Source organism: Ambystoma mexicanum, chromosome 3p (assembly GCF_040938575.1).
Source record: "Ambystoma mexicanum isolate Mex_15411 chromosome 3p, UKY_AmexF1_1, whole genome shotgun sequence".
Classification (NCBI taxonomy): domain Eukaryota; kingdom Metazoa; phylum Chordata; class Amphibia; order Caudata; family Ambystomatidae; genus Ambystoma; species Ambystoma mexicanum.
Genome location: NC_090925.1, coordinates 52,455,718 through 52,475,205, shown reverse-complemented (window position 1 = coordinate 52,475,205; position 19,488 = coordinate 52,455,718). Strand labels below are relative to the sequence as shown.

The window sequence follows — 19,488 nt, the reverse complement described above, 5'->3', positions numbered from 1 at the left end:
TTAGGGACAAGATGTAATCGCAAAAAAAAAAGGTTGCGTGTACCAAGTATTCTTTTGACCCTCGAATCAAAGCTTTAAAACGTTCCAGAAGCAGGAAAATGAGAATAATAACTAAACTGGATCTACCTATGCAGGTAATGATGGTCCAAAGGAAAATAATCATCCAGTCCTTTAAAAACACGATGAAACAAATACAAATTGCCAATTATAATCATGAAAACGTCAATATGGTAAAATATATATGTTCGCACAATGCTAAATAAATTTGGAAAATATTGAAACAAAGCGGTGTACTTAAGAGCACTTATAGCTCATGTATTCCTGCCACAACATGAGTTGAACACATTAGGAACAAATAAAGTCTCCCCGATAAATTTAAGGATACACAGTTGCAACCACTGATCAGTTTTTGTAAACAGAAAGTGGTAATGTCCACTCAGGAAATAATACGGGCTATAGGCAGATTGAATTCATCTAGAGCTGCAGGCCCGGATGGGATTCCTCCCTGCCTCTATAAAACGGATCCCCCACTGTGGAGTGCCGTCCTGAAAGCTAAATTTGATCTAACCCTTACCAGCTCGACAGTGCCCGAGTCGTGGGTTAATTCTATCATAGTGCATATCTATAACAAGGGGGACCCGGCTTGCCCGGAGAATTACCGGCCTATTGCGCTTTCGGATGCCGCTGCCGAGGTCTTTTATATTCTACTCTTGCATCTCCTTGAGAATTCTATTGCTGCTGGTGATCTTTATTCAAGGTCTCAAGTGGGTTTTCGCAAGGGGATGAGTACATCTCTGAACACAGTAGTTATGGCCCATCTCCTGGCAAGAACTAAAATTACGGGTGCTCCCCCCCCCACATACACATGGCCTTTATTGACATGTCCTCTGTGTTTGACACTGTCATAAGGGAGGTCCTATGGCGTAAAATGCTTAGCTTTGGGATCCTTTATGAATTAATAGAATGGATCTTAAAGCTATACTCGGGTACCTCTTTTAAGGTACGTATTTCAGAAGATGGCGCAACCATGGCTAAGATTTCAACGCAATTCGGATTGAAACAGCGTTGCAACGTAGCTGCAACCCTTTTTAACCGTTATCTTAGTGCTCTAGATAAAATATGGGACTCTCCTGACATGTATGCTGTTAGGCCTGGATCGTCACGATTGCATTGGCTTGCTTTTGCTGATGACTTCATTTTTTTGATGCCACTCCCTACGGAAGTGGGGATTTCCAACAGAAATTGGATATGCTCTCAAAGTTCGCCAGTAATCACAAATTAAAGCCAAATGTTGAAAAAACAAAGATGCTGATTTTCATGGCAGGTAAAAAGATCAGGCATTTCACTTGATTAATTGATAAGATGGCAATTTATTTGAACCTCCATTACATATCTTGGATACAACGTGACCAATTTTTCATCGTTTAAACACTGGTCAAGTACACTAAATGAGAACATTTGTCCCCTCACGTCGCAAATGAGGATAATTTACAATAAATATTGCAAATATTCAATCTTGCCTTTAATGGAATTTCTCACTAAAAAAGTGGAAGTTGTGATTCTGTACATCACGGACATATGTCTTCGCTATATCTATGAATGTGTGAATTCACTACAGGGTCGACTTATGAAATCTGCTTTGCACTTAGCGCTATCTATTCCTTATGCCGGTATTCGGCATGAGTTTGGTCTAATGTCCTTGGCAAGTCGATTAAAATGGAGGTCGCTCTGTACATATGCAAATATCTTGGAGCCCTCAAAGAACTCATTATACCTAGATCTAAATATAATAGCCGCTCAAACTGGCCTGAAATCACTGGATACGTTTGTCAAGTTAATGAATAATGTACTTTTGGAACTGGGAATTATACAACTACATCTAACACTGCGTCCAGGCTATGTAAAAAAGAAACTGTATGAACATGACTGGATTGCAACGATTGAATCATTAAGCGCATATTAAACATTTAAGGAATACACTTAACATACAAGGAAAATATTTCTTGTCCCTATCGGGTAACGCGTACAATGTACATGCGCTTTAAATTCAGCTGCACACTCGGGAGCGGACGGCACATTGGTGGGATGCAAAGGGAGGTAGCCGTGTTATCGCATGTAGATTTCCAAATTGTAATTGTTCCTTCGAATCTCTCCGACATCCTAGTATGGAATGCCCACATTTTAAAATACAACGTTTACATCTCTTAAAAAGGTTTGTGAACTCTGCTTTTGTGGATTCTATTGATGTAACGTGGGACAGAATGATGTTAGGTGTGTATAAACCACTGATCTTTGCACTTGTCCAGTTTCTTGGAACTATAGAATCAGAACTAAATGTATATTAAGATAAATGCACATAATATTTGATTCTGTGTGAAGTTAACAGTATATACATTACTTGTATATTATTGTGAGAAACTCATGATCATTGGAAATGGCTAAAAATGGGAACATGGAGTGATAGCTATGATCATAGGAATGGTGCAAAAAATGGTCAGCAATGATTGTCGAGAACACTTGTCTATGGGCCCTCCTTATTTTGATTGGTTTGCTCTTACAACAGCGATGAACTTTAAACATCTGTTTTATATGTGAGAACTGGGTAATATGGATTTGTGGGTCCTTTGTTTCTATCTGTACCTTGCTGTACGGTTGATAATGAGTTATGTATCATGCTTTCCTATGGGAATGTGTAACTGTTTAGATGAATTTATTTGTACTGTAGAGATTTATCTCACATTTCTATATGAAGCAGTTTGGGTTTAGGGGGAACTTATTATTTGTACTAACAAAATTGTGGTGAATCTGTTAATTGCTAAGGCGGTTTGCCTATTTGATAAAATGTTGGCTAAACTCCAAAATGTTGTTCTATATTTAATACATATAAGGATTAATTGACTGACTTATTTTGGATACTATTTAATGTGTTTTAAAGTATAAATGATTGAGATGTTTTAAAATACAAATGATTGGTATGTATGACATTGTATCAGATTTTATATTGTAAAGGTTTTTAAAAAACTATATAAAATAAAAATAAAACATAGGTGCTGCCAAATATGTGAGCACCTTTGACCTTACCTCAGGCTATTGGCAAATAGCTCTGACGGACCATGCCAAGGAAAAGACTGCATTCTCAACACCTGAGGGCCTCTACCAGTTTAGAGTCATGCCTTTTGGGTTGAAGAATGCACCTGACACCTTCCAGAGATTGGTCAATCATGCGCTCAGTGGGCTGGAGGCCTTTTGTGTGGCCTATTTAGACGAAATTGCCGTCTACAGTTCTACCTGGGAAGAGCATTTGACACATCTGGTTAAGGTGTTGCAGGCCTTAAAAAGGGCTAACCTCACTATCAAGGCCACCGAGTGCCAGATAGCTCAGGGAAAAGTCACTTATCTTGGTCATGAGGTAGGAGGGGGTCAATTCCAACCCCTCCCCAGTAAAGTTCTGGATGTACATGACTGGGAGACTCCCACTACTCAAACCCAGGTGAGAGCCTTTTTGGACCTCACTGGGTATTATCGCAACTTCATGGCGGACTATGGAACCATAGCTGCACCTCTGACAGCTCTGACTTCACCCAAACAACCTAGGAAGGTCAATTGGACTGAAGACTGTCAGAGGGCCTTTGTTGGCTTGAAAGCAAGTCTGTGTAGGGCACCTGTGTTTTTTGCGCCTGACTACAGCAAAGCCTTTGTCGTCCAGACGGATGCCTGTGACACCGGAATTGGAGCTGTATTGTCCCAGTTAGATGACAAAGGGAGGGCACGTCCGATCATATTCATCAGTAGACAACGCAAGGGTAGAGAACTTAGGTGTGCTACTGTTGAAAAGGAATGTTTCAGTATAGTTTGGAGCCTTAGGCGTTTTAGGCCCTATCTTACGGGGTCTAAGGTCCAAACTGACCATAAGCCCCTGAAGTGGCGTATGCAGATGAAGGGTGAAAACCCGAAACTACTCAGGTGGTCCATTAGCCTGCAAGGGCTAGACTTCACCATTGAGCATAGACCAGGGAAGAGTCACGATAATGCAGATGGCCTTTCCAGAAGGTATGTTGACGGTAGGATGAGAGCGTCAATCTGGTGGGATATTAGATGCACTAACCTCAGGCTGGAGGGGCAACTGTGATGCTGGAAATGCATCGGATGGACAGGGTCTCCGTATCCTTGTCCTCTTATTGCTTTGTATCGTGTGTTCTGTTGTGTTTTCCATGCAGGAGTTCATGTGGGACTCCTGGCGGTGCAGCTGGTTTGGTGAACAGACCCTTGGGATACCCTTATGGCACCCATGGGTGGGAGTACAACCCTGTACTCCTAGTGTATGTTTTTGGGCATCTGTATGTGGCCCACAGAGCAGGGTATCGGTTGGTGGCAGCTCCGAGCTGAATTGACAGGTGTCATGAACATCCTCCATTTTGGGATGCCCAGGCCCTATCATTGGAATCAGTCGATTCCTGATGGAGACAAGATGGCCCCCATGGCCTCTTACCATCCATCGCCTGTTACCTTGTTTTTCGCGAAGTCCCGGGAAGCCCTGGCTCTGTCCCTTCCCCTGACTGGCTGTTGGGTGGAAGGTCCCTCTATGGTAGTGCCTTCTGACTGGCTGTGGTGTAGAAGTTCCATATATGGTATTGTGGGGAATTCCAGGACAGACTGGCTGGAGCCTTCCCAGTGACTGTATGTTGTGGGTACACTCTTGGGGTGGGACCTGGGTGACTGGAGTGTGTGATCAATATGCACTTCTTGTTGTGGATGTCTAGTTTCTGGTATGTGACACAAAGACTGAGACACCCCTGCCCGAGACTGGTATGAATGCAGTGTAGTGTTGAATGGTTGGGTACTTGTCCCAATACTCATTCCTTGTTGTGAGTGTCTGAAAGGGAGGAGAATGGCCTGCATGAACTGTGCACCTGATTGGCTGCCTGACTGCCTGAATGCACTTCTGAGTGATTGGTTGCCTAAGTGCGACCCAGCAGAATGAATGAGAGACCAACTAGTATATCTGGGGGCCTCTCACTGCTAGAATTCGTTCAGAAGCTGAAGTTGAAACTGATGCTTAACCTTGAAGCCCAAGAATTGCTGTTGCTCTACTTCGTCGATCTTAAAGCTGTTTTGTCTCCAAGAACTGATCCAGGGGAGGACCTGGCTAGGTTACCTCTCCCCGAGCTACGAGGGACTATCGTGCACCAGTTGATCTTTTCCAAAGCTCCCAGGTAGACAGACCTATGAAAGGCTGCCGACCGGAGACAGGGACCGCCGCGGAATCATGAAGAGAAGCACCCGGACATTGAAGTCCATCACTGTCGATGACCGCCGGAGCCGCAGTGTTAATTTTGCCTAAGAACATTTGATCCAAAGACGTTCTCGCCACACCGACGACCGCTTTGTCCCGCCGGAGGTCGCTGACGTGCTGAGGAGCATCCACCGGTGGGTTTCCCGCCAACTGAAGACCGCAGAGACGCTGATGACCCGATGCCCTTGCTGGGCCAAAGTTCTTCATCGACTATTTGCGGTCCAGAACTATCATCGATGAGGTGCCATGCATGCCTCTTCTTTGCAGGACGTCCACGACCGTTCGTCGATGAGCACCGCCAGGAACAAAGCTGCTGCCTCGCCGCCTTTGTTCACCCTTTTCTTCATGGGATCTCGATGATCCGTGGCTTCTGGCTTGAAGGGACGATTCGTCGATGACCCAACGTTGAACTCTGCTATTCCAGGTACATTGGGGTGTTAGAACTATTTAGAAGGAAATAAGACTCATTGAACAATATATGGACTGGGCTTGTATTAGATCTTTATTTTCAGCTTGCCCGGGTGGGGGAATCTCCACACAGAACTGTGTCTAGGTATTAGGGCCAGTATTCTGCCAATTGTTTCAAACAACCTGCTTTTCCTCCTATGTCTATTGTTGGTTCCCTTTATTAATTAATGTGTGTGACATTTGACCACAGTACGGTTGATGCACTTTAATGAAATCATATAGTAATTGTGGTACCACGTAGAACTGTGTATATATTTGCCATTGTAGATTAACTGAACACAAAGTGAGTTGCTTTTCTTATGACTATAGGAAGACTACTAAACTGCTAGCAGAGTCTTGGGAGAACATTCATTTTCACAGAGTGGATACTCCCCAGCCATGAGATCTCCAAGGGAAGCCAGCGGGAGACATCTGCGGACAGCTCTTCTCAGGGGATGAACAAAATTAGTCTTGTAAAGATCTTTGCTAATTGACGTCATCTTTATCCCTACATAATGCAAGGAATATTGGAACCAGTTTAGGGGGAATGTACTTTTTAAGTGGTGAACAACCCATGCTGCCTCTGAGACATTGAGGACACAATATTTATGGTAATTTATAGAGTAGCCCAACGCCCGATCAAAAGATTCAAGTTCCTGGATCGTGGCGTGAAAGGATTTTACTGTTTGGCTGAGGAACAGGAGCATGTTTTCCGCGTATAAAGTGATTTTCTGGGAGGTGGAACCTGTTTCAATCCCTAGGATGTTTCCGTTTGCCCTGAGGGGTCCCATCTCTAAGTTCAACAGAAGAGGGAAAAGAGGACAACCCTGGTGAGTCCCTCTCTTAAGGGCAATCGGACAAGTGACATGGTAGATAATCCTGATCCTCGTGACTGGTGCCGACAAAGAGCCGCAATCTACATCCTAAAATTGGACCCGACCCAAAGACCACTAGTGTTTTCTCGAGGAAGCCGTAGTCCAGCCTCTCAAACACATTATTCGCATCTAGTGCCACAAACGAGAATTGTTGTTGATTGCACTTCCCCAGCTCGATTATGTTCAGAACCCTACGGATGCTGTCCGGAATGGATCTATTAATGATGAATGCAGGTTGACTGGGATGAATAAGTGAAGGGAGAGCCCGCGTGAGTCTGGTTGCCAAGACCTTCCCAAATATCTTCACGTCTGTATTCAATGGGGCAGTAGGGCGGTAGCCACCTTGTGCCTTCCTGCTTGGCGCTCTTTTTCTCTACTTAGTAAACCCCGCCCACCTGGTGCCTTCTTGCTTGCGCTCTTTTTCACCACTTAGCAAGCCCCGCCCACCTGGTGCCTTCCTGCTTGCCGCTCTTTTTCACCATTTAGCCAGCCCTGCCCAGCTGGTGCCTTCCTGCTTGCCGCTCTTTTTCACCATTTAGCAAGCCCTGCCCACCTGGTGCCTTCCTGCTTGCTGCTCTTTTTCACCACTTAGCAAGCCCCGCCCACCTGGTACCTTCCTACTTGCCGCTCTTTTTCCCTACTTAACGAGCCCTCCGGCCTCTTTTCCTTTGCAGATTGCAGATGGGGAGTAGGTGCAAGTGGATCTAGGTCACCTGGCCTAAGCCCCGCCCACCTTCTTAGCCCTGCCTCTTCTTTCCTGCTCTTAACTATTAGATCAAGGGCGTATCTCGATGGGCGTCCTAAGCGAAGGGCAAACAAAGAAAAGGGCAGTTCTTGTTCGGACCAGGAGGACCCAGGGCCCGACCCCCTGCTCAGACAGCAGGTAAGCATGCACCGACATGTGTGCACTCTCTCTGTCCCCACAGGCCATGCCCACCCCCTCTGGATCCCCCTGATGTTTCCTTGTGCGCCTCTCCCTTCTTGCACAGAGGTGTTGCCTGTTTTGCTTCTACCCTGCTCCCCCTCTCACCCCTCTCAAGCCTACTTCTGCAGGAGTCTGTCCTGATACATTGTGGTTTCTCCATCACCATCTTGTGGCCAATGCTAGATTTGATTTTTATGGACTTCATTAATTCACGGTGCATCACCCTTTCTCAACTCTCATGCTGGACTTCCTTTGCATCTTGTGCTCATGGTGGCCCTGAATCATGCTGTTCCCATCTTCATCTTGTATTCTGGCTTGCAACATTATGTGTTACTACAGACTTCTGCAATTGTATTTGCTCTCCCCTCTTGCTTCTCCACTCTTTTTGATGGCTTACTCCCTATTCTCTCCTCCTCTCCCTTTCTCCCTTTTCCTATATCCTCCCCTTACTTTCTTCTATGCACTTACTCTATCAGAATTGTCCCTGGACCTAGTATGATAGCAACCTCATCTGTCTCCTCCCCCTCCCCTTACTGGTTTTTTCCTCCCCGTCCTCCCTCCAGCACTATGTGAAATGTTGTCAGGCCTAGTATGATAGTCTCTTGTTTTGTTCCTCCCCTACCTTTCTGCACCCCTCTCCCTCACCTCTTGTTTTTCTCCGGCTCTTACCAGAAATGTCATCAGGCCTAGTACGGTAGTCGCCTGTCTGTTTCCATTTCCTTCCCACTCTTCCCCCTGCCTTCCTTTTCTATGTCTTAGTTCTTGCACTATGTGAAATGTGGTCAGGCAGAGTACGATAGTTACTTTCACATCCTTGCTGTTCATGGCCTGTAAGAATGTCATTGTATTTTCTCTTGTTCCCTCCCTTGCCTTGAAGCGCTTTGAAACACATTGTGTATAGGCACTATATAAATAAACTTCTCATATCATATCATACTAGTCACACTTAGCATTTGACTTCCCTGGCTGGAATTATTTGGGACTCCGCCATAGATTGAGAGACCGCTCTAGTAGTGATAAACGAGTTGAAAAGGTGGGTCAAGGGAGATACTAGCTGGCCCTTAAAAGCCTTCCAAAAATGTGCCGTGAATCCATCTGGGCCAGGAATTTGTTAGGGGAGAGCAACATGAGAGCCTTGTGCTTGTCCTTTTTGGTGACTGAAGTCTAATGCGACCCATCAGCCTCTGCCAGGCATGAAAGAGCCGCCTCTCGTTGGCTTTGTTACCCTGAATATAATACTGCTCCTTGGTTACCGAAATTGAGTGTGCTGTCTAGTTTGCTAAGTGATCATCCAGTTTATCTTTTGCCACCCCCCAATTTTTGAGGGCTTTGAGGGAGTTTGTTGATTCATAGTCTTTTTCAAAGTCCCTGACCACCTCCTCCAGGCTGCGCCTTGTGGCCTCTCTGGCTTTGATGAAGGCTGCGGCTCGATTTATGAATTGGCCCCTGAGAACTGCTTTGAAGGCATCCCATTGAGTATTCCAGAGCATCCCCAGTGTGGTGTTTACCCTGAAGTATTCAGAAACATAGGTGCCTATTTCCGTTCGAACAGATGGCTTGCAGTGAAGAGCATCTTTCAATTGCCAGGGAGGCCTGGGGACCAGTCAAAGCCAGTGCACCAAAAGACCTGCAGAGACTGGGGAATGATCTGGCAGTCGCATGACCCCAATTTCGGTCCCTGCTATAAAGGGTATTGAGACTGGGGATGCCAAAATCGAATCAAACGCGAGTGGCCCCTGTGGACATGAGAGAAGAATGATTAGTCCCGCTCCCTGGGATGCAAGAGACGGCAAGAGTCCAGTACATTCACTTCGCGGAAAAGATGACAGAGGGCAGTACAGAAATCTGATGGATTCGGTGACAAAGATTTATCCAGTTACGGGTCCAGCGTGGCATTAAAGTTCCCACCCACCATTAAATGTCCCTCTGCAAATTCATTGAGGATTGTACCCAGTTGTTTGAATGAGTCCCGTGCCTCGTTAGGAGCATAAACCAAGGCGAAGGTGAACTGCTGACCGCCCAAAGCTCCCTTTTTCAGGAGGAGGAATCGTGCCTGTGGATCCCTCAAATCGCATGCTTTGCGAAGGGGAGTTCTTTAGAGATGTGAATTGCAACCCTTCTCTTTTTGGAACTGTGTGATGCGAAGAATTGTTGAGAAAAAAAAGGGGGTCGTAGACGGGACTCCACCTTTCAGAAGAGGTGTGTTTCATGAATAAGGGTGATGCCACCTGCTCACAGGCGCAACAGCTAAAGAATTCCTTTTCTCTTCCTAGGCAAGTTTAAGCCCAATACGTTTATGGTAGTTATCAGGCAAAGTGAGCGGGCCCCTGAATCAATTGTGCCAGGCATTGGGGTGCACTTAGGTCCTATACAATGGCGCATTGTCCGCTAGTATGGATCTTGTATGTGTTTCGATAGGGATAGAGGGGAAAACAAAACAATAAAAAGTGAAGTACTCCTCCTTCCATCCTCGTGGTTCTCGCCTCCTGCTCAAACTCCTGCTATTTCCACCATCCATCTTCAAATGATCTCCTGACAACCACAATGCTATGTTTCCCAAGCTTCCGTTTGTACGCTCTTGCCCAAGGAGAGTTCCCTACCTATTTGGGTCAGGTTTCTAGGTTTGGTATAAGGAAGTTAGGAATGGTAGTTCTGTGACTGGGCCTGGTTTTCGCTTTTTATCCTGCACTTGCCTCATTTCCTTGGTCAGGTGTTGGATAATTCAGATAGGGGCCCTCCATATCCACTGTCTTGGCCATGCATGGCTGGGCGTTTCACCTGTTTTGATTACTGCAGACATGTCTAGGTCTGTGGCTCCATGGACTAATGCAACCACTACATGGACCTGTGACTTCCTGGTCACGAGTTGGATTCCTGGCAGGTCCACTCATCCGTTCATCTTTCTGATTTCAAAAACAATGAATACCGTAGAGGTGGGTAACAATAAACATATAAAGTCTATTGTCTGTCTGTACTGCCAAGGCACATCTGTGGAGGTTACCATGTTCTCTACAAAAACAATGTATGGTGTAAGAATTATAGATGCCACCTTGAATTGACTAAATGTATTGCGGTGTCAGGCTCCAGCAGCGGAGCGGTATGTCTTTTGTCACACATGCATTGACCGCAGTGATCTTCCACCCTACTCTATCCTCTTTACTGCCTTTGTATGCATTTGCAGTGGCTTTAAATTTTGGGGTACAAATCGGTCTCAAAGGGCTAGCACCTTGTATATGAGCAATGTGACTAACCCCTGCCAAATGGTGGGGGCAATGTGGAGTTGGCCAGTGGATACTCTTTCTACTGCCATTGGGCCCATTATCACTCTACAGTTTGTAGCATCCGGACCCCCAGTCTTCTCGATAACTGTCACCATAGTCAGACAGGGCATGTCATCACATTGCAGAAAAGAGATTGCACGTCCCCTCTGTACAGTACAAACAATTCTGAACATTCTTGGGGATGCTTTACAAGTTTTCCCTCCTCCTCTTGTGTGGAGGTAAACATTTGAGGACTTTCAATGTGATATTCCATCCCGTAATTCATCAGTAGTCTCTTGAATGACACTAGTTGTATTCAGTACCATCCTTTTTAATGTGAGTAGTGCTGAAACGAGTGGTATTTTGCGAATACTGACTGTTAAGCATTACCCCGAACTCTGAAGGACATTGTAGTGGGAGGATTAGAAACATAAATTAACACCTGGTTGCTGGTGGGTGGTCATTCAGGCGGGGAATAAAGAGGCGGCTGTAGATCATGCACAGTTTTTATGTGGGTATTCTCTGTGCCAGAATATTTATGATATGGGATTATTTTTACAAATAGACACATTCTGTCTGTGGCACGTTTCCCAAAGGCAAAGATGTTATTAACATATCAAAGTTTCAGTGTTGCTTCAATTAATCATGAGACCTAATGACTATCGCATTCCAACAGAGTTGCTCAGCCATCCATTTGCCACTTCTTGCATTAGTTCAAGTGTGTTAGCTATACAATACTTCAGACCCCTGCTTCACCTCTCAAGCTCTTATTGCCTTCATTTTCCCTAACATTGTCCCTATAACACTAAATTAGATACTTAATATTATTTAAATTGTATTTTATGCATTGAAAATTAATAGCTTGTATCTCCCTTTTTTCCAGAGGTGACTTAAGCATGAACTGTGTAAAGCAAGAAGGTTTTATGAAATGTATTAGAAACATAAAACAATACGAAGGTGGATTGGGAAAGGAAATGAAGAAGCCTCAGATGTCTAAGAAGAAAAACTCTGGAACTTAGATTTCGAAAATAACAAACTGGTAGCAGGGAAAAATGATGCGAGTGTGAGTGAACCCTGAAATTCAAATTTAGTTCAGTGAACTAACATGGAGAAGATGGGTAACAATAGTGAGTGTGAGACTAATCAGATGACCGCACAGTCCATCACATGTGAGAAAAGGCACACAAAACTGAAAGAGCTCAATGAAAAGGCTTTGGGTAAATCAAACATGTTAGCAAGAAAACAAAAACATTTGGCCAGTCAAAATCGTCAATGCTCTAAACATAGCAAAACATTCAGTCACAGTTCTGGGTTTACATTACAGGGGAATACACATAAAGGTTATCAAGCTTGTGACTGCACAGAATGTAAGAAAATGTTCAGCAAATATGAGAAAAAACTATTGATTGAGGAAACTGCTGGGAACTACTTAACTTTGAAGACAAAGATCAATAGCCACAACACAATACAAAAACACAAGAAACCCCATTGTTGCACTGTATGTGGGAAAAGCTTCAAGTGGAGGAGTCTGCTTACTATCCATGAGAGAGTACATACAGATAACAAGCCATACCAGTGTTCTCAGTGTGGGAAACACTTTCGTCAGAAAGGACATCTTTCATACCACGAGAGAAGTCATACTGGTGAGAAACCTTATCAGTGCTTGGAATGTGGTAATTGTTTCCGTTCTAAATATGGTCTGATTGAGCATCAAGTAACGCATACAGGTGTAAAACCACATCGGTGCACGAAATGTGGTAAAAGGTTCCAATTGAAAAGCGATCTTATGATACACAAAAGATTACACACAAAAGAGATCCTGTATCAGTGCACAGAATGTGACAAAAGTTGCATAACAAAGTCACTTCTCGCTAGTCATCAGAGAATTCACATAGGAGAGAAGCCGTATAAATGCACAGAATGTGAAAAATGCTTTATTCATAAAATCAGTTTGACACGACACGAGAGAACACATACCGGTGAGAAACCATATCGGTGCCTTGAATGTGGAAAAAACTTCTATATGCAGACAGAGCTTAATAACCACAAGAGCATGCATATAAATGAGAAACCATATGATTGCTCTGAATGTGGTAAGCGATTTAGGCGTAAGTATGTTCTCGCTGTCCATAAACGAGTGCATACTGGTGAGAAACCATTTCACTGCTCTGAATGTGGGAAATCTTATAATCAGAAAAGTGTTCTTACTCTCCACGAAAGAGTGCATACTGGTGTAAAACCATACCAATGCAAAGAGTGTGAAAAAACATTCAGTTCTAAAATGCATCTGACTGTCCATGAGAGAGTTCATACAGGTGTAAAACCATATCTTTGCACTGTATGTGGGAAAGGATTCAGCCAGCGGGCGACTCTCACTACGCACATTAGAACACATACAGGTGAGAAACCGTATAAATGTAACCAATGTGGCAAAAGTTTCGAGAGAAATAAACGTCTTACAGACCATGAGAGAATTCACACAGGTGAGAAGCCATTTCAATGCACAGAATGTGGCAAAAGCTTTCATGTGAAAAGGAATCTGGTGTTACATGAAACGATTCATACAGGTGAGAAACCATATCACTGCACTGAATGTGGGAAACATTTTCGTACAAGAGTACATTTTCGTACCCACAAACAATTGCATACCGGACAAAAGCCTTATAAGTGCACTGAATGTGGGGTTTGTTTTAGTCGCAAGCACCACCTTACAAGTCATGAGAGAAGGCATACAGGGGAGAAGCCTTTTCCATGCACTGAATGTGAGAAAAGCTTTCGTCAGAAAGGTGCACTTACATTACATGAGCGAACACACACTGGTGAAAAACCCTATGAATGTGCTACGTGTAAACGATGTTTTAGTGGTGGAGGAGATCTTAAAAAACATGAGAAAATACATTCTAGAAGTAAGCGTTCGTGAATTGAATGTAGAAATGTCATAAAAACATGAATTCCTGTCTCAAGTGTGCACACTCGATAGCTCCATAAACAATGGCAGCCACCCATTGGATGAAAAAACCCGGGCAATTCTCAGATTATTGGCTGGCCGATATTGTGAGGTGCAGGCCTCTGAGCCTGCATCCCATGCCTTGTTGTGATCTGATCTCTGTATAAACATTTAAGGGTCTTGCACTGATCAGCTGTCATTTCCAACGATGTTCTTCTCTATGACATTGTTCTAACATTAATATCAGTCTAATGAAGCTAAGTTTGTATGTGCTTTCACTCTCTCTCTCACACACACGCAAACACACATGCTCAGTTACATGGTTTCTGTTGTTATGGTTAAGTTGACTCCCCTTAAAAGAACACTTTTATCAGATGCCTCTAATTGTGTCACCATTTGATATAAATGCACAAAATCCTACCATTCTGGTTTGTGGGAGAGGGGCAAAGGCATAAGGGAAGTCCCAAACTATTTCCCCTACAAACTCCCTGAGGCGATTTTTGCTACCGTATGCAACATAAATGTCTCTTCTGCAGTTGACAATTGAAACAAATCCATTGAAAACGCTCCATCTGAAAAAGTATGTTGGGAATATATGTTAAAGTGAGGAAGGGCCATGAAGTGAAAAAGGGTTCACTGGGTGTGTAAAAAAAAAAGTGTGAGATTGCTAGGTGTGTGAAAAGGACTGGGAAGAGCTTTGGGGTATAATCTACACTTCTGTAAAAAGGCCAAAATACATTCTCAAAAGAAAAGTGATCTGGAGGGTCAATATTGCCCATTCTCAATAAAGGGTAATTGGATGTATGCTCTATATCCACATGTCTGAGTGGATTTGCACAAAGCAATAGCACTGAGGGCACAAAGCAACCATTAGCAGGGTTAGGAGGTGACTTGAAGGGTTCAAATATGCCTCTTAAAAGGAACCAGAGTGGTGTCTGGGGGACCTTGGTTCTGATTTGCAGACCACCCATAGTATCTGAAGACCTATAACTTACGGTGTGCTAAACAGTGCAGGTGCATTTACTGTGTCAGGGGTATGGGCAAAGCAGGGGGGCACACATTCAAGTTGCAAGCTTAGCCAGCCCTAAAAAAGTTGCTTGCCGCTTCCATTTTATACATACACACAGCACACCATTTCTTACTTGCCATGAGTCAAAGATCACTAGCGAAAGGCTAGTGGCGAGTTCAAGTTTTGCTCCCTGGCCAATGTATGTACAGTGGATTGATAATGGCCATGCCCATTAGGCACTCTGGATCTCTTTGAGGTGCTTTGGGCATATTCCTGCTTGCACTTCTGGTTTTGATTTTAAGGTGTCCAGTTAAAGGTCAAAGGCCATACCACAGGCACAGTCTCTACTGGGCATCAATGTGTAGGCCCAGTGGCAATTGTGGTACGTAGGTGTACAACATTTAAGGGAAACCAATCACTGAAAAGGTTTAAAACAGTTAAGGTAGTTACTCCTTCTGTGATAAAAAAAAACCTTAGAAATTCACGTAGGAATTTTTGTTAAAGGGACCTTGGTTTGCAAAACAAAGCATAAACCATTTGCCAGTTATGCATCCCAAAAAAAACAAGATGACTTGGCCATGGCCATCCACTGCTCATAACAACAAGCATGACATAGGGCAAGAGGAATCAAAAGCGCTTTGGGAAAACAATACTAACAAACAATGCTTATGATTAGTTTTACTTATGATTTCAGGGACAACTCAAATCAAAACCCAAATGGACCATACAATACAGATGGTTTTCAAGAGGTTTTTTCCATGACAACTATTACAATGTGTGACATGGCAAGTTCATGGTGGGGGCCTAGTTCTAGTTGCTTTGGAAACCTTAACTGGTGAATGTCTGTTTCATATGTACATATATATTCATAAAACCCATGTTGGGTGTCTTCTGGTTATAGTCACATGACATCTTGTATGTGCAATGACCCAGTATTATTCCTTACCAATAGCACTACACGCAAGTAGATAGTATAGGTCTTGGAGCGGAGATGGGCCTTGGAGCAGAGATGGATGAGCATTTGGACAGTGATGGTCCTTAGCACAGTAGACCTTAGAGCCCCCCAAGGCAGGATGGGCTTTTCTGCTGGACTCAGCCTTGTTGTGGGGATAGACCATATTGTAGCTATTGGCCTTGGACAATGTGTCCGCTTTGAGGCAAACATGGGACCCTGGGTAGATATGGCTTTGGAACTGGGACGGGTCTCAGAACAAGCATGGGCCTTGTGGCAGGGATGGGCCTCCGGTCACGGATGTGTTTCAGGGTGTATATTGTTCGCCAAGGTAGCGCGTTCTTTGGAACTGGAATCGGTCTCCGATCAATTCTGGGCCTCATGGTAGCCATGGTCATCACATAAGGCATGGGCTTTGAGGAAATGTATGGGCCTTGGGAAATATGTTTATCTAGTAACTGAAAGAGGTTTTGGAGCTGGGATGGACCTCTGAATTTGCTGTTGCCATGGGAGTAGGAAGGTGCATCGGATTTATGTATGTGCCCTGGAGTAGCAAAGGCCTGAAGACAGGCTTCGGAGGCACAATTTGGTTTGAGGTAGGGATGGGAGTCACAGCAAGGGGAGGCCTCACGGTATGGGTTTTCTTTTTGAAACAGGAAGACTTTCTGAGTGTGTATGGCATTGGGTCGTTCTCCTTTATCTAGTGTGTTCCTTCCATGATGTAAAAACATTTTGTGGAATGGGGGAGGTGTGAAGCAAGGAGAGAACTCGTTTTGAGGTCTAATTATAGATGTTTACATAACTAAACATATTCTACATGTACATGCTTTGTTCCAATTGTTAAAGGAGTCCTTGCGCTCATCTAAAATGTGTTCTATGAAGACAATGCTATATCTGTCATGGGAGGCTTTATAGAGGAAAGTGGACCAAACAAGTCATACGCCTTTTTATATTCTTCATGTCAAATATTCTTTTCCAAAAGGCCCAGTCTATTTGGCCTTTATAGACCTAACGTATGTGTTTTCTAAGGTCAGTAGGTCGAGGTTATGGATTTCCTTACAGGAGATAAAAAAACAACTCCTGACTATAATCTAACTGAATCATCAGGCTACTGAGGCCAGTGTGAGGGTTACCTTTGCCAGGGAGTACATGTAGAGGTTCACAGGCACCAAGGACACGCCACAAGGATCTATATTGGTGCCCCCTCATTTTCTACACCAGCTCCCACCAAGAGGTGTTGGTGAGGGAAAAGTTGGATGTTCCATCTGTGGGGTGTGCCCATGCTGCTCCTAAATCATGCAGACAGTATATTCCTATTGACCGGGATGACTTTTGCTCTTAGATATCTCATTGAAAGCTACATTACGTGTATGCAAGATGAGATAGAGAGTTGCCAATTAACACTAAATCTGCAGTTGCCACCAATATTCTTTTCAAGCTTGCTTTCTTAATGGAGAAACCCTGGAGAGGGTAGAGGGGAAAATAATTCAGTCATTTGGGGTTTCAGTGTTCATCCAAGGGATCTCACACCTATGTATAAGCAGTTCACAACGACCATTGTTTGAGAAGGCACACTATCTAGTTTGACCTACTTGTTTATTATGCAAAATCTAGAGCCATTTCATTGTATGACTCTGAATTATGGGGATGGGTGAACACTGATCAGCCCAAAGCATCTGAATATTGCTTCTTTATAACATGTCTGAAATAGCTGGGTTCAGCACTGATCTTTGGGCTTCATGTGCGCCCAGTAGTATCCTACCCCAGTCTTTCGCGTTCCACCCCATGATTCTACCACAAAAGAGCTATAGGTGCACATTTCCGTGTCACTGCTCCGTCACTCTGGAACTCTCTTTCTCCCTGTATCAAAAACAAACGTATTTACATGACCTTCAGAAAGCTTGTTAAAACCTGGCTGTTCAACATATACAACTAACTGCTCCTAGACCTGTTCCTGATTGCTTCCTTCCTGCTTGCCCTCTCCACCCGATTGCATACCTGTAAAATGTTTACCTGTACCAATGCTGTACTACCCTCTGGTTTGGGTATTACATAAATGCAATAAATACAATTAATAAAATGAATCGAGGATTCACTTTCGTCTTGATGAATTCCGGTCCAGATTAGTGCAGATGGGGATGTCCCTGTGGATCAAACCCTATGGCTTGTTTTACTGCACACCTTTTTCGACTAGCATTGCTCTCTGGACTCTGCCACAAAGATCCCCTGGCGTATAGATTTAAAATGTTGTTCTTTATTTTCTGTTATTTGTCTTTTTATACTGTGTTAAGAATCCAATTTGGGCCATATGAAGAAGAGGAAAGTATCCTCGAAACGCGTTGCCAAGTGAATTGGACTCCATATGTATACATCTCTTTCTTCAGAAAAAACCTTTTTCGCTTTTCAAAAAAATGTTTTTCTCTCCAAACTTGATGTGATCTTTTGATACCATTTGTGCTTCTTTATGTTGTAAATTTCATGTCGATAGAATTGAACCACCTTATTTGTGATATATAAAAAATGTTTTTGTATAATTTTGTCTATTAACATTTCTTTTTATGAAGTATTACTCCTTAAACATTCTGTTGATGTATAAAAATAACAGTATTGGACTTGATCCAAACATCCAAAAGTGTGCAGGGGACGGGAGGATTCCTAGGTTGAATCCTTTCCTTGTCTGTGTAGAAGCACATTGGGTGGCGGCCAGGCAGTGGTCTTTGTGGTGAAAAGGAAATTGGGTCAAGAAGAGTGGGAAAGGGAATGAGTGGGAAAAGCTACAGCATTACCTGGCAACATGTATGGAAATAAAAACATGAGGATAAGTGATAGAGATTGTTGTGATGAATGTATAGCTTTCAGTGTTTTACCCACAACAAAATGTAATCGAAAGAAGGGAAACTAACTTCCCTTGTTGGCCGGCAGATTACTAGTGTACTGGTGTTATTACATTGTCATATTTTGGATGTTTGATGGCCTTGAGGTGTGCTCAAGAGTACCTCGAAGCTGTGGAGGGTACCAACTAGATAATCATATTGGATTCCTTTCTGCTGATAGCCTAAGGGGGTTCTGATATAGCTGCACATGCTGGTGGAAGTATTAGAGCCAGGAATTGGCTGTATGTAGAATAAGTGCTGAGGGACACAAAAGGAGAGTCTTACAAAAGGATCTACATGAGCAATCACAGATTTACCTTGGGGGTGAGGAAAAGCAAATGAGCCACTAGGATGCAGTATGAGTGAATTAAATTACAGCTAAGGTTATACAATAATGTGTGTCAGTTGCGCTTGGTCAAAACGGACTTTCAAATTAAGGACAACCTTCTAGGAATGTGTCACATGGCAGAGGGAACACACAACCGAAAGAGTAATGAACATTGAGGGTTTTATTAATCAAAGTAAAACATAAGACTATTGTAGTGAGATTGGTTCAAGAAAGCTTTAACGTAAAGGTTTTTGGGAAACGTCCTTGATCCTCCCGCAGTACACCATCCCCATGATTGGGATCAAGAAGAGCCTTCCTGTAGGGATACGTAAATAGTTGGAATTTAGAATGTTAGAATGTCTCTCTGTCCCCGGTTAGCTTATGCGAGGTTGAATAGGGCTCCGAGCGGGCCTGCTTTAAGTAAAAACGCACCTACCCATCGCCTCCAGCGTCTTTCTTACACTGCCCTCTCCTGGCCACCTGGGAGGAGACTTTAGGCAGGATTTTGGTGAGGGATCTGCATGATGCTTCACAGAGGGCAGTAGGTCAATCTTAATTTCAGAAGGGTTAGGGTCTGCT

At 43.6% G+C, this 19,488-nt stretch overlaps 1 protein-coding gene across 4 annotated transcripts in view; it reads left to right on the top strand.

Moving 5' to 3' along the window:
• The window catches only part of LOC138580118 (zinc finger protein 84-like), a 42,189-nt gene extending 23,947 nt beyond the window's left edge, over window positions 1-18,242 (top strand). For 3 of the 4 annotated variants that reach the window (XM_069650396.1, XM_069650399.1, XM_069650398.1), the window contains one exon: window positions 11,684-18,242. In XM_069650396.1, coding sequence (XP_069506497.1) covers window positions 11,906-13,720 — 1,815 coding nt within the window. In that variant the 5' untranslated portion in view covers window positions 11,684-11,905 and the 3' untranslated portion in view covers window positions 13,721-18,242. Of the gene's footprint in view, window positions 1-7,289; window positions 7,499-11,683 lie in introns of all 4 variants that reach the window. The other variant, XM_069650397.1, reaches the window with a different exon arrangement.
• Window positions 18,243-19,488: the final 1,246 nt, after the last annotated feature.